Source organism: Hypomesus transpacificus, chromosome 10 (assembly GCF_021917145.1).
Source record: "Hypomesus transpacificus isolate Combined female chromosome 10, fHypTra1, whole genome shotgun sequence".
In the NCBI taxonomy this organism is placed as follows: Eukaryota; Metazoa; Chordata; class Actinopteri; order Osmeriformes; family Osmeridae; genus Hypomesus; species Hypomesus transpacificus.
Window position 1 is genome coordinate 13,473,913 of NC_061069.1, and position 15,987 is coordinate 13,489,899.

Below are 15,987 nucleotides of genomic sequence, written 5' to 3' on the forward strand. Positions count from 1 at the left end.
TTTCGGAAAGAAACATTGCCTCGGGATTCTTCTGAAGAAATACATCAGGCTTTTCAATGACAAATTACAACAAATGACCATTATAAATTCTTGTCATTTTTAATCTTGAATTTTCTTTTACCTATTTAATCTACGAGAGTAAAAGGCCAATTTAATTGCAGTTAAAAACTTAACTGACCATGAAGATATTAATATAAATGCTTAAATGAACGTACTAAAAGTACTGGAGTCTTAACAGCTCTGCGCTTTCTACCCCTCATTGATGTTCATATGGTGAGATTGCAGAATCTTCTATACGTCACCTCCTTCAAGAGATGACTCTACACATGGCTGGGGAACTCTGCACTGTAGTCCTACTAATGGAACACACTTGACTCATTTAAAGATGCTAATGGCCAGGTTTCCCAGATGCGTTAAGAAGCTCTTAACGCTAAGAGCTTCTTAGGAGCGTTTTAAGAGCGTTCTAGAGCGTTCTTAGAACGCTCTTAAGAAGTTCTTAGCATTACGAGCTTCTTAACGCATTTGTGAAACCCGGCCAATGTGTGTAGTTATACATATACAATATGCTACATTTGTATCCATATCTGTCTTTGTAGTTTGTAACCAACTGTTACAGGTGGAACTGTGGGTGTGGTTAGAGGGGGGGAGGGATATATGTGTAGGGCTGTTACTGTGCGTGTGTGTTACTGTGTGTGTGTGTTACTGTGTGTGTGTGTGTGTGTGTGTGTGTCTCTGGCTGTTCTGTGATGTGAACCTCTGACCAGGCAGGCTCAACAGACATCACTTATTTTATTACACTTTATTCACAATCTAACTTGAACAAATGTTCCCATCATCATGTGAACAAATTCATCCATAATAACTCTGACCCCTCCCCTGACTCTGACCCCACCGCTGACCCCTCAAGGTTGTAACAGCTGGCTTCCCTTCTCATGTTTACGGTATCAAACACAAATAATGACAAATAATTGATAAGATTCAGTTCAAATGTAACTTTGATCCTCTAATCAACCACTGATTCCATATAAAATTACACAACAGAAAATCTTCATGTTCTCCAGTATTCAGGGTGGAATGTGGACCTGTTTCTCCATTGGTCTTAAGATCTGTCATTCATGTCAATGAATGCTATACTGAACACATGCAGGAGTAACAAATTCACATTCTTATTCACATCTATTATGAAAATATAAAATGTTTACAGTTTATAATATGGATGAACGCATCTATTCCAGCCATAGACACATCCACTTTATCATAACATCAATAAAAACAGCTGTTGGAATCAGACTGGATTAGCATGAGTCAATATGGACTCAGCGAGTAGAACTATGGCCTTCATGTTCAAACAGACCCAGGAAGGGGCTGTAGGCCTCCCATCAGGGAGGGGCTGTAGGCCTCCCATCAGGGAGGGGCTGTAGGCCTCCCATCAAGGAGGGGCTGTAGGCCCCCCATCAGGGAGGGGCTGTAGGCCCCCCATCAGGGAGGGGCTGTAGGCCTCTCATCAGAGAGAAGGGTGAGCCTGGTCATAAAATAGTGGCAACGTTATAAAAACACTGAAATGACCATGTGTTCAGAATATAAAAATCTACGCAAGCAACCTGCTGTGCATTCCATCTGTGGTACATTTGGAATTACCTTCAATCACATGGGCAATATCACAGCAGAGGCCTGGACTAATAGATATACATCACACACCATTTCTAAATGTTAATTTAACAACAGGAGTATTTATACAGGTTCCTCTCTTGATAGGAGACATATAAACACAAGTAAAATGAAAACTCCCAGTGTTAAATTGACACTCTTTAAATTGTCTGTGATCAAACACTAATGTTGATATTCTGCATGCCGAAACTTCCTAATACTCTGGCCCCTCCTCCTGGTATGCCACCGCCTCCTCCTGATGGTATCCTTGGTAACCCTCGTCATGGTAGTCAGGGACGTACTCCCCGGCCCCCTCTCCGTTATCTTCCCCCCCCTCCCCCTCCCCCTCCTGGTTCTTGGGGCAATACTTTGCGTCGTAGATCTGGCGGCCCAGCCCAAAGTTCTGTCCACTCTGGCTGGCTCCCTGGTTGGAGCCCATCTGCAGCGACATGGTGCTGTTGTCACACTTATCCGTGCCCAGCTTCTGGTCGTAGATGGCACGCCGTGTCCCTGGGGCTGTCATGCCCGCCTGGGGAGGGAGGGAGGGGGGGGAGAGAGAGGGAGGGGGGAGAGAGGGAGGGGGGAGAGAGATAGAGAGAGAGGGAGGGGGGAGAGAGATAGAGAGAGAGGGGGGAGAGAGAGAGAGGGAGGGGGGGGAGAGAGAGAGGGAGGGGGAGAGAGAGAGAAAAGGAGGGGGGAGAGAGAGGGGAGAGAGAGAGAGGTTACCTTGAGGAGTGAGCAGGGGCGCATCTAGAGATTTTCATTCTGGGTGGCAAAAGGAAGTTTTTGGGTGACCTCCTGGAGGCAAATCAAAACCACAGTACTTCCTATGGCAAATGATTAGGCTAGAACATTGTAGTTTGAACATTAATATTATTTATTGAAATGTTCTGTAATGTACAAATAATCTTTTTCCATGGGAAGATTGAGGTTCAAGTTGTTTAATTGTAACTTGTTTCACTACATGCTCTTATGGTTCTTTCTTTTGGGACTTTTTTCACAATGTATGCTTCATGTTTTGGCTACCCGGAATGTTTGGGGCTATCTCGTTGTTATGATCAGAGACCTATGCACTTTTGTAAAGCTCTCTCTTGGAAGTCGCTTTGGATAAAAGCGTCTGCTAAATGCATTAAAAAATAAAATTAAAATAAAATTGGGGTGGCAGTATTTTTTATTGGGGTGGCAGCTGCCACCCCTTGCCACCCCTTAGATCCGCCACTGGGAGTGAGGAGTGAGAGCATGTCCTAGCTAGCAGGGCTACCTGGCTGGCCCCCTTGTTGGTTCCCATCTGCAGGCTGATGGTGGAGTTGTCCATGGGGGGCAGGATGTGGGCCTTGGGGTCGTAGAGGTGCCGCCTCGTGCCGTAGGCATTCATGCCCGCCTGGCTGGCACACTTGTTGGTGCCCATCTATATACACACACACAAACACAGTTTAGTTCAGTTCAATCAACGTCCTTTATCCTCATACAGTCAGTATCTACTGCTGTCATCCAATCACACACACACTGTCTCTTGCCCTGTAGTCCAATCACACATGGTCTCTGTACCTGTAGTCCAATCACACACTGTCTCTGTACCTGTAGTCCAATCACACATGGTCTCTGTACCTGTCATCCAATCACACATGGTCTCTGTACCTGTCATCCAATCACACATGGTCTCTGGACCTGTAGTCCAATCACACACTGTCTCTGTACCTGTAGTCCAATCACACACGGTCTCTGTACCTGTAATCCAATCACATACTGTCTCTGTACCTGTAGTCCAATCACACACTGTCTCTGTACCTGTAGTCCAATCACACACGGTCTCTGTACCTGTAATCCAATCACATACTGTCTCTGTACCTGTAGTCCAATCACACACTGTTTCTGTACCTGTAGTCCAATCACACACCGTCTCTGTACCTGTAGTCCAATCACACACTGTCTCTGTACCTGTAGTCCAATCACACACTGTCTCGGTACCTGTAGTCCAATCACACACGGTCTCTGGACCTGTAGTCCAATCACACACTGTGTCTGTACCTGTAGTCCAATCACACACTGCCCCGCCTTCATCTTCTCGTCGTCGAAGGCCCTCTCCTGTTTGTCAGCGTACTTTACTCCGATGTCCACTCTGGACAGCTGACCCTTGGTCTTAGCCTGCAGACAAACAGCAGTGTGTTCATGTGTATGTGTGGTGTTCGTGTGTGTGTGGAGTTCATGTGTGTGTGGTGTTCATGTGCGTGTGTGGAGTTCATGTGTGTGTGGTGTTCATGTGTGTGAGTGGAGTTCATGTGTGTGTGGTGTTCATGTGTGTGTGTGGAGTTCATGTGTGTGTGGTGTTCATGTGTGTGTGTGGAGTTCATGTGTGTGTGTGGAGTTCATGTGTGTGTGTGGAGTTCATGTGTGTGTGTGGAGTTCATGTGTGTGTGGTGTTCATGTGTGTGGTGTGTGTGTGTCTCACCATGCCTGCCAGGGCCAGCAGTGTGGTTTGGACTTGGGTCATGTTGCCACTCTCAAACAGGTCGTTGGCCTCAAAGATGTCGTGGGGTTTCAGACCGTACATGGTGATGGCTTTGATGAAGTTGGTCAGGTTCTCCAACTGCAGCCAGCACACAACATCATCATCACACAACATCATCACATCAACAACGCAAACACGTCTACCAACCAGCCACTCAGAGCTCAGACCATAGCAGAGAGCTAGACTATTTCTTCTCTCTCCACTCGGAAAGAAGCACGTTTTCTCTGCAACACTGAAGTACAGATCTCGAGATAACACACCAACATGGTCGCGCACACACACACACACTCACCCACACAGACAGACACAATCACACACAGCTCACCTGGTGCCAGTTCATGGAGGACTGGTTTATCTTTTTCACAGAGCCCGGTTGGAGTTTGTTGATCAGGCTGGGAGAAGAGATGGAGTGGGGGGAAGGGGAGAGAGAGGGGGGGAAGGGGAGAGGGGGGGGGGGGGGGGGAAGGGGAGAGAGGGGGAAGGGGGGGGGAAGGGAGAGAGGGGGGGGAAGGGGAGAGAGGGGGGCAAGGGGAGAGAGGCGGGGGGAAGGGGAGAGAAACAGGGGAGAGAGGATGAGTGAAGGAGAGAGAGGGGAATAGTTTACTAGGTTGAACATTGTTATGTACCAGGGGATGCAACATGATTCAGTACCAGGAAATGATGTAATACGAGAGGTGAGAGATGAGAATGAGATACAGGGTGAAATTCGGGGTGAGATGAGCGATATAGGAGAAGATAAAGAGTGAGAGATGAGTGAGACATAGGATGAGAGATGACAGATATAGGGTTAGGTATTGGGTGAGATGTAGAGTGAGATATAGGATGAGAGGTGAAAGATATAGGGTTAGGTATTGGGTGAGATGTAGAGTGAGATATAGGATGAGAGGTGAGGGTTCTCACTTGCACAAAATGACTCCATTTTTCAGGCCTTTCTGGAAGTCGTCTCCGACGGAGCAGCCTGTCACGTCCTCAATCCAGACCCTCAACTCCTCCTCCCTCTGAGAGTCGTACTTCTGAGCAATCTGGGGGTCAGAGGTCAGTCACTTATAAGAGCCCTATTTCTCCGCTCTGCACCTCATCTCTCTCCTCTAAACAGTGAGCCATGACACCATTTATTTTTGATGCCATTGATTATTCCAGTCAATATGCTGCTAGAGATTATATACTGCTACAGATAACATCAATCTGTATGATGCTAAAGATGCTACTATATGATAGAGATCATACCAGCCTACTATACATGCAAAAATGTGATTCCCGTTCACCAGAGGTCTATAAGGGGGTCTTTGTGTGTCTCTTAATCCTACAATACCTCACATTTCACAGAATTTCCTACGTCACACTGACAGGAAATGCCAGAGATGTTCTCCTGCTCTCTGCTCCGCTAACCTCAGCAGTAGGGGAGGGACCAGGAATCTCCTCACATTCAGAACACTGTGTTCTGAGGGCCCAGGCCCGAACGGCTTTCTGAGGTTCACATGGGTTCTGGTCTCTACACGTGTGCAGTACTGGAGACTGGACGTCCTTCTAACATCGCAGCAAAGCCCTCATGCATACTATTGCCTAGGTTCATAAATGGGACACCGGGGGAAGATGATGCAGTCATCCTTGATCAGCTGACACAGGTGATTGATAACAAAACTAGCCGTTCTACCCAACACTTCGCCCACTACCGCGACATTCAGCCGAAACTGCCATTTAGGACAACGCCCATGAACCTTTTTTAAAGCGTTCACCAATGAGGCCCAAATTCTTTTAAAGCCTAAACTCAAGGACGTTTTCCTTCACACATTGACATAAAAGTTAACAATTGAATGTTTGAATTAAATAGGATTATGGTAGGCTAGGCTACCAAATAAAACATTTCCTGGTAGACCTGTAGACACGTGAAAGGAAAAACAACATAGGCTATTTATGGATATAATAGTAGGCTATTCTACTCCCGGTCTATTAATTTAATTTAAAAACGGTTAGACTATTAAAACAACTAAACATCCAGTTTTATTAAAACTTTTATTTTATTTTATTAACTTCTGATTCTTACCTTGCTCTTTACTTCCGCGGAAAACCCATAGGCAGGTCCTCTATTAAAGCCCGACATTGTTTTAAAACGTTTTACTGAACTGTCTTGCTAGTAGATTGAAATGTTAGCGCTTTTTGCAAAGATGGAGGTAAACTTCTATTTTTGTTTCTCTTCCAATGAAACTCCGTGAGTGAACTAAATACTTCCTTTCTCTTTTCTTTCCACCAATTAAAACTCTTACCGGAGTTAAAACGCTTCGTTAATCGATCCGAGTCTCCGCCTCCACCTCAGCTCGCGCGCTGTGATTGATATCAAAAACTCCTTATATGGAAGGAAAGTCCCGCATTCCTGACTGGTGGGAGTACCCTCGAGGCCCGCCCGACCCGTCACACGGGGAGCCGGGGGGGGGGGGGGGGGGGGGGGGGGTTCTTGAGTCAGTCAGGAGAATTTGGAGTAACTACCGGAATACAAAAGCTACTGGATGACGTTATCATATCACCATTGAACCTTAGTGTAAACAACACAGAGGCGGAACTCATTCCAGCGCTGTGAGCCGTTAGGAATGATGAGAATGTTGTGAAATCAGCATAAAATGTGTATAACGTTTAAACATGCATTTAGATATGAATGTTTAAATATGGGCATGAAACTGTTGAGGCTGACTTTGTGAACTAGCCAGTTGAGTTCTTTGTCACATTTCTATCAATTATGGAACTTGAGCCAGATCCAGACCTGTACAGGCACAGCTATGCTGTCAACACCAGCCACACCTTGCATGTACAGCCACCACACATAAATTAGGGGAGGAGGATCGGAGGTGAGAGGAGGATAGGATGTGAGGAGGATAGGAGGTGAGAGGAGGATAGGAGGTGAGAGGAGGATATGAGGTGAGGAGGATAGGAGGTGAGAGGATAGGAGGTGAGAGGAGGATAGGAGGTGAGAAGAGAGGGGGAGGAGGGTAGGAGGTGAGAGGAGGATAGGAGGTGAAGAAGATAGGTGAGAGGAGAGGGGGAGGAGGATAGGAGGTGAGAGGAGAGGGAGTGAGAGGAGGGGGGGAGGAGCATAGGAGGTGAGAGGAAGGAGAAGAGGCACTGGGACGAGTGGAAATGGAGAGGAGATGAAGACATGATGATGAAGTGGTTAGGGAGGAGGTGGTTAGGCCGGAGGAAAGCAGCTGGGAGGAGAGGAGGAGGTGAGAACAGGTGAGTATGTGTGGTGATAATGCATGTGTGCTTCATGAGGTAATGTCTTGTATCACATCAGACAAGTTTTCACCCAGGCAGGTTTGCATGACATCAGGATAGCATGATAAGTTAGCATGACATCAGGATAGCATGATAAGTTAGCATGACATCAGGATAGCATGATGTTAAGCTAGTCATGTTAATTATGATTTCAGGTTAGTATGACATCAAGTTAGCATGTCAGGTTATTGTGACATCTGGTTTATGAGTTGCAATGGTAATTTTGCTGATTAAAAACCCTACCCACCATACACTTCTTAGAAACTGCAAACCCAAAGGCCTCCCCCCTGTGGACTCCTACAGTACTGCACAGGTCTCTCCTCTACTGCCTCACTTACTGGTAAACACACTTGCATCTCATAATGACAGGCTTCTAATGGATTAACTGTATCAGCATTACAAAAAACAACCAACCAACCACACCACGAGAGAATTTAGATTACTTTATTTTTTCAAAACAACAGAAATGTTGAACACTGAACAAATAAAGAAATCTCAATCAAACTGAGCTGCTCAGGAGGGTGGCGGCGGGGGGGCGGGGTTAGTCCACCTTCTGGTCACACCCCCAAGGGGGGGGGGGGTCTGGTCACACTCCCAGAGCACAGTCTCTTCCCTCTGGCAGTGCCCCCCTCCCCCCAGGGCAAAGTCCCCCTCCCCCAGGCAAGCATTGAGCAGAACGGTGCATTCCCCAGGTAATCAGACATGGCATTAGGAGTCATACAGACCTGGGTCCTGGCTAGGTAGCTCTGTGGAAGCAAATCCAGACATGGAAGGCACATTAGTAGGAACACACAGCAGCCCCCCCTCTGGGACACAGCAGCCCCCCCCTCTGGGACACAGCAGCCCCCCCTCTGGGACACAGCAGCCCCCCCTCTGGGACACAGCAGCCACCCTCTGGGACACAGCAGCCCCCCTCTGGGACACAGCAGCCCCCTTCTGGGACACAGCAGCCCCCCTCTGGGACACAGCAGCCCCCCTCTGGGACACAGCAGCCCCCTTCTGGCCATGTCTCCTTACATCACACAAACCCTGCACCAAACATCCTCTATGTAAACGAAGAAACCAGACAGTTTTACAACGGTGATCTTCACTGGTCAGAATTCAAAACATTCTGACATTTCTCAAAGGTGGAAGGATGGACTGATCACTTTTTGGAAAAAGAAACATAGTTGCTAGGGTATCATTGATAAGGAGTAGCTGGCTGTGGTTGCTAGGCGCTGTGAGGAGAGGAGTACACCTGGCCAACCCTAGAGACAGCTGACACAACGCCTGCTGCAGGTGAACACTAAGAGATTATACAGCTCTAACAGGGTTGAATCAGTAAACCATTAACCTCAAAACAAAACAAAGAAAAGGTCAAATAAATAAATGATACATGATAAGAACTTATAATTTATTCTTTATCTCACATAAAGCTTCTTGTAACTGCGGTAAGCCCACCCCCCATTCACTAGTAGCAGCACTCTGCAAACCGGGTGCCTCATCACAACAGAAACAGCCCTTGTTTGACAACAAAACAGTTCCTTTTCATCTCCTCCTCCTCCTCTCCTCCCAGCCCCGTTCAGACACTCAGGCCAGGGGTCTAACCCTTACCCAGGGTCAGGCCAGGGGTCTAACCCTTACCCAGGGTCAGGCCAGGGGTCTAACCCTAACCCAGGGTCAGGCCAGGGGTCTAACCCTTACCCAGGGTCAGGCCAGGGGTCTAACCCTTACCCAGGGTCAGGCCAGGGGTCTAACCCTTACCCAGGGTCAGGCCCAGGGTCTAACCCTTACCCAGGAAGTGGAGTCCGCTCTCGGCCCTGTCTCAGTCCAGGCAGACATAGGGCAGGATGTGGAGTCTGCTCTCTGCCCCGTGGGGGTCCAGAGAGATGCACTGTGTCCAGTCGTACCAGACCTCTTGAGTGTCGTAGCAGCCGTTGACCCCGGGCCAGTGCTGCGTGTGCACCCTGCTGACCTCCTCCCCCGTCACCTCTCCCCCCTGCCGCCCAGAGGCCGAGCCGGTGGTCTGCAGCACGTGGGTCTTCCTACCCTCCCGGGCCTGGATGTCCTCCTGCTGAAGGCAGCCAGACAGGAGGGAGTGAGTGCTGGGAGTCCCGGAGGAGGAGAGGACACTGCTCTGGAGGCTCAGGTACGACCGGATGATCTCGTTACGGGAAAGCTCCTTCCAGTTAGTGTGTTGGAAGGTGCTGGGGGTCGGGGCGGGGGCAGGGGGGTGCAGGGGGCTCTCTGTCCTGATTTGGAGTTCTGGGGGGGGCGGGCTAGGGGGCACATCTGAGTGGGAGGGCTCTCTGTGCACCATGGGCTTGATCTGTCCCGTCACAGGGTCAAAGGTGATTCTGCGTTCCTTTAGCCTGACGGGCTTGGTGGCGTCTGTGTTCTGGCCCCCCAAGTTCACAGAGTAGTCTCTGGAGCGGTACTTCCTCCTACGCTTCCTGTCTGAGGGGGCAGGGCTCCCGGAGGAGGGGGGGGGGGGGCGAGGGGTGGATGGGCGGACAACCATCAGGCGTGTGTGAGGAAGTGGGGGACAGGGAGACAGAGGGGGGGTCCAGTGTGGTGGTGCTGTAAGGGGAGTTATTGTCTAAGGAACTGGACCAGTGTGCGTGAGTGGGGGCCGAGGGGGGCCCCTCCACACAGGGCACCCTGGCAGGGGAGGTTGAGGGCTGGGAGGGGCTCGGGCCTCGGGGAGTGTTGGTTAGAGAGCATTTTGACAGAGTCTCCTGTCTTGCACTGCGGGGGCTGGAGGAGAGGCAGCGCGGGCTACGGGCCTGATAGGCCCTGCCCCCTGTCTGGCAAGCCCCGCCCCCTGTCTGGCAGGCCCCACCCACTGTCTGGCAGGCCCCGCCCACTGTCTGGCAGGCCCCGCCCACTGTCTGGTAGGCATCCCCCCTCTCGTCCAGCGCAGCTGTCGGCAGCGCCAGGGCACCAGGGGTCCGCGGGTTGCTGGGGGAGCTGGGGCGTGGCTTCACAGCGTTCACTGGGATCCTGCTGTAATTGTCAAGGTCAAGCTGTGGTTCCGTCCAAGCCCGGTCTTGGTCGAGGGGCGGTTCTTTCCAGGTCCGGTCAGGCAAAGCCCCCTCAGGCGGAGCCCCGGAGCTCCTGGCAACCCCATTGGTCAGTGACAAGGAGGAGTGGTGCTCGAGGGTCCTGGGCAGCTTGGCAGGAGGCGAGGCGCCCCGACGCTTACGGCTCGATTTCTCCGCCTTCGGGGAGTAAGTGTTGTGGACGTCATGTCGGACTCGCACCTCCGGCCCGCCCCTTCCTGCCAGCGACACACCCCTTCCTGCCAGCGACACGGAGGGAGGAACTTCTATCCGGCAGGGGTGAGCCCCGCCATTGGCTGAGGAGGTTGTGGAGGCTCCTCCCCCCCGGGCTGGCTCCGCCCCTGGCTGGATCAGCCTCTGCCAGCTGCGCAGCAGCTTCTTGGCGCGGCGCGCTAGGTCCTCATCTCCGCTGCACTTCCTCACATCGTTGATCAGCTTCCCCAGGCGGGTCTCCTGCAGAAGGATGTTTACATCAACCTGTTACCACCCTCACAACTGGCGCAAGACAACCATCATGGGTATAGGTCAGTGAATAGATTAGTCTGACCCATCAGATGCTAAAGGCCTGTTGTCTCACCTCAAGTGCTTCTTTAGTAATGGGGTACTTCTCCAAATAGGTGATTACTTCTAATACAGCCACCATGTTGTGAATCTGCAAAAACACATTTGACAAGATAGCATTTTGTAGCATAAGACAAGTGTGTGCTGATCACAATAATCAAGGACTCCATTTCCTGTAGCTATGAAGAGGAAGTTAGCTGACTAGAAGTACATTTCTGACCACACACACGTTCACTTGGTTATACTAGCTTGCAATACCTTAAGTAGCCTGGTAAACAACATGCTAATCTGACAACTGTTCAAATAGCTAAATATCCCATAAGAATATACTTTCAGACAACTGATCATCGACCAAGACAACTGATCATCGACAACATTGAACATTAACTTGACTTACTATACAGACATGTTGAGTTGATGAGCTTGCTAGTAAGCTAACTAGCTTTGTCAACTCCATAATTAACTGATGTTAGGCATCTCATGACTCCCTTGTTTCACAACGTCAAATAAAACATGGCAGGAAATAAACAGTCTGTGGTGTGTTCATGTAGTAGTTACATTAATGTGAAGTACATTTCACCTTCTGATAGCATCCAACCAAATGTGTATGACAGGAAAAGTCAAGTGTCAACTTGGGATGGGCGGAAGGTAACGTTAGCGCTTTAGCTAGTTAGTCATGGTAAACATTTACGCCGATGTACATGTTTTAACGTCATTTTAGGACAATTAACTAGCTAGTTGAATACCGGTGTGGTAAATACGTTACTAGGCGTATACACGTTGTTAGCTAACTAGGGAATTTAACAAATCTAATACAATAGGTTTGAAAGAGAAAAACAGCAGCTAACCTGGGTATGCTACTTTAATCAACCCAGCTCACCCAGCACAGCGGTTAACAAGCTCACTGCCTTGCTAGCTAGCATAACTAACGTCAGACAAGTGTCAACTCATATTAACGTGGCTAGCCTGACCATTGCCACCTAGTTAGCAAGCTAGCTTGTTATGATATAACGGGACAATCGTGTTGTTTTTCACTCTCACTGTCAAACTATTCTTTGTTAATGTTACATTATAACTAAGCAAGTAGCTTATACCGGGGCTAGTTGAGGAGACGCTTGCTTACATTGCTGTGGCTATCGATGGCCTGAAGCAGCCGGTCTCTCATCTGCTGCGGAGTTGCTGAAGCCGTTGTCATTGCCTGTTCGTTACGATACGGCGGACGGGGGAGGAATCCTCCAAAATGAAGACTGGTTGATTCGAAGACACTCAAAAGTCTCGATAGGAGTATGCAGGAACCCCGAGCTACATATTAAAGTGATGTCTGTGTGCTTAAAGGTTCACTATATGTCACATGGAGTGGAACTAGTGTTTTGCTCTCCGTCTCCTGTTGCCGCCGCGGCTCTCTGGTAACGAGCTCGAGCTCCCAGCTGCTGCTCACAGCGGCCGCAGTGCATGCTGGGAGGTGACGTCAGATCCACATACACCTGGTTCAAGCATTCAAAAAGTCAGGTTCTAATGTCTAGCTCTCAAACTACCGTCAATGTCTTAACAACATTGTATTTCCCGAAACCACCATTACAAGTGCCATCATGGCAGGATCATGTAAAATGTGAAGATCGTAATTTTAAAGAGTTAACATTATTGGTAGGTCAACGGTTACAGCGCTCACACCGCCAGACTGCTATGTCCACTGGGTTAGACCTTGGATAGGCCTGTGTCAATAACAGGTACGAAATATGCCACGGCACACTCACCTCCTTGTGGTAACTTTACAATCATTCAACGTTAAGTATCAGAGTCTGAGACCAGTTGAAATACTTAACACCATGGGCGTCAGCAGTATTTTGAAAGTAGGGGGGATACATTATGCGGGGGGTCTGGGGGTTTCTCCCCCATAATTTAAACAAATATTTAGATGCAATTTCCCACATTCTGATGCATTTACCACATATACTGAAGGGCTGAACATTAAAATATTTTGAAAACTAAACTTCCCAATAAGCAATGGGACATCTTCAACTACCTGTCACCTTTCAGCATTCACCCCAGCAACAGAGCTGTCTCCACTGCCCCTGCATGCTGCCCCTGCCTCTGACTCACTCTCAATGTCTACCACCTAGATATCAGGAGACATGGAGATGCATTGAGCATTCTTTCATATTGATAATAATAAGTTTAATGTAGATTTTTCATATGAAGATTTCTGAGATGTAAATCATGTTATCGGCATATCAAATTCACAATTGGTATAGGTTTAGTAGCCTAATAATTATGTAGGCTACATAAAAAATGAGCATCTCCCTAAAGCACGACTGGACAGTTCAGAAATGGTCAAATGTGTGTTCAAACCTGTAGTCTTTTCCACAGATCACATCCTTAGGATGTAAGCTTTCAAAATACATGGGTTAGGTGGTTGAATCAGTTTCCCTAAATGGCACAGCCCAAAATGTCTGATCTCGTCTGTGGAACAGTCATGTCTGAAGTGCTAGCTGCAAGCGCGATGCGTCGATCAAAGAGTATGGGAGTTGAATCTGCGTGCGTGATGCTGTTTGTCTAGAAAACGCAGTGGAATTCTATTGCTATGGGTATTCTCCCTACTGATGAAGTGGAACGGATTTGATGGTGAAGCAATGGAAAGATCGCTGGACTAGTAGACCAGTCATGCACAAATATTTTGATCGAAAATGTGTGGGGGCCCAAACGATTTTTTGTGAGGGGGACGTGACCCCCCCAAGTTACATTGCGGCGACGCCCATGCTTTACACACATTAAAAAAAGCCAACTGATATTTTATCACGTGTCACGTGCATTCGTTTTTATCTTGGCGTCAGGTAACGCCGGCAGGTGGAGCCACAGCCCAACAAACTTTATTGAAGCCGAAGGAAATTCAAAACATTGTAGGCAAGGAGACGGGTCATATCTTTGCTTTCATTTATATTTAATATAATTTCATTTACAAATAGTACTGCAAAGATACAAAGACATAAGCCTTTACACAAGAAAAATACATAATTGTACTATGAGCTTGACATACTTTTTCAGTTGTAAGCACATACACTGTACAGGCAAGGGTTTTTCGTCCGTTTTTATATAAAAAGCTGAATTGAAAGAACTGTTTTTGATCCACATATCTTTTAAAGGGTTTAGCTCATCAAATGTAAGGGATTGCCAAGCTGTGCGGCTGAAACTGGTTTTGCATATTTGAAGCATAACTGTGTCTGGTTCCTGTGTAGGGTGCCGACATTGCAGTCCAATGCACGTGCAACGTTCATGAAGTTGTCAGCTGCTCAGAAATCAAATACAGTATAATACAATATAGCTGCCGTGGTTGGAGAACACCGTCACTGCCTTGGGACAATGTCCTTAAATGCACATTTTAGAGCAGTAGTAGTTACCTTAGGTACGGAGCGTCCTTCCTGTTGACGCTCCTACAATATCTGGTTGGCTTTCCTTTCACGCCACTACAGTGACTATATCCCACACCGCGTCATGTCTAAATAGTGTCTCCTTATGCAGGGTACCCACTATTTTTTTTTTTTACTTTTAAGATTTTCAAAATGTGAGAGACCACAAACATGAGGACAAAAACACCCTAGATGTAACCGTTTTGCTCCCCCCACACATCAGGATTTCTGATTCACGATCGGGGCGGCTCCCGACGTTTTTCCAAGCGAGTTCGGTCACTCCTAAAACAACTCACACCGAAGGGGAAAACTGATAAAATAATCTGTAGGTAATCGGGACATAACCTAGGATTGTCGGGGGATTACCTAGGATTGTCGGAAGGGGAAAATCGGCCCAAATCAACCCGATTATCTTGTGGTTGGTACCCAGCATTACATTACATTTAGTCATTTAGCAGACGCTCTTATCCAGAGCGACTTACAATAAGTACAGGGACATTTCTCCCGAGGCAAGTAGGGTGAAGTGTCTTGCCCAAGGACACATTGTCATTTGGCACAGCCGGGAATCGAACCAACAGTTTAATTGGTTAACCTGATTAGTCCGACTCCCTAACCGCTCAGCCATCTGATCCCATTAGGGAGACAGTTTGGATCTGACTATCCTAGTTCTCGTCTACATCCCTAAAGAGGGTTCTGCTTCAGGTTACAGGTGCATGTATATTTAAATAGCCTATTCAATAAAACATGCAGCCCAGGTTATCTAATGTTGCCACAGACACACATGCAGCCCAGGTTATCTAATGTTGCCACAGACTCACATGCAGCCCAGGTTATCTAATGTTGCCACAGACTCACATGCAGCCCAGGTTATGTATCCCAGACATTGAAGTGTCGACTAAAGACAGATAGTGAAATCAACTTGTTTGATTGTAAACAGCTGTCTGTAAACGTAGTGGCAGTACCTGGGTCCAGCTGGGGCAGGACCTGGGCCAAGCAAGGGCAGTAACTGGGCCCAGCTGGTGGGTTAGGACCTGGGCCCAGCTGGTGGGTTAGTACCTGGGCCCAGCTGGTGGGTTAGGACCTGGGCCCAGCTGGGGCAGTAACTGGGCCCAGCTGGTGGGTTAGGACCTGGGCCCAGCTGGTGGGTTAGTACCTGGGCCCAGCTGGTGGGTTAGGACCTGGGCCCAGCTGGTGGGTTAGGACCTGGGCCCAGCTGGTGGGTTAGTACCTGGGCCCAGTTGGGGCAGTAACTGGGCCCAGCTGGTGGGTTAGGACCTGGGCCCAGCTGGTGGGTTAGGACCTGGGCCCAGCTGGTGGGTTAGTACCTGGGCCCAGCTGATGGGTTAGTACCTGGGCCCAGCTGGTGGGTTAGTACCTGGGCCCAGCTGGTGGGGCTGGCAAAGATGAGGTGGAGCAGGACTCCCTGCTGTACGGAGGGATTGTGAGGAGGGCTGCAGGTCAACAACACAGAACTGTAACAGGAAGTGGGACGCTACAGACAGACTGCAGGACATTTCAGAGCATCAACAACATCTATCACTTGGACATCATTTCACAG

The 15,987-nt window shown here is 48.5% G+C and overlaps 2 protein-coding genes across 2 annotated transcripts; both read right to left on the reverse strand.

The window, feature by feature from the left end:
- Positions 1–784: 784 nt before the first annotated feature.
- Positions 785–6,478, reverse strand: cnn2 (calponin 2). Its single transcript, XM_047028228.1, has 7 exons — positions 6,201–6,478; positions 5,057–5,178; positions 4,482–4,548; positions 4,097–4,234; positions 3,676–3,792; positions 2,909–3,055; positions 785–2,176 (listed from the first exon to the last, which is right to left on the reverse strand). The coding sequence occupies exons 1-7, from the start codon at positions 6,255–6,257 to the stop codon at positions 1,862–1,864; spliced, it is 963 nt and encodes a 320-aa protein (XP_046884184.1). The 5' UTR covers positions 6,258–6,478; the 3' UTR covers positions 785–1,861.
- A 776-nt stretch (positions 6,479–7,254) lies between these two features.
- On the reverse strand, positions 7,255–12,457 carry crsp7 (cofactor required for Sp1 transcriptional activation, subunit 7). Its single transcript, XM_047028370.1, is given in 4 exon segments — positions 7,255–9,861; positions 9,863–10,917; positions 11,042–11,116; positions 12,149–12,457. Coding segments are annotated over 4 exon segments (1,836 nt in total). The 5' UTR covers positions 12,221–12,457; the 3' UTR covers positions 7,255–9,227.
- Positions 12,458–15,987: the final 3,530 nt, after the last annotated feature.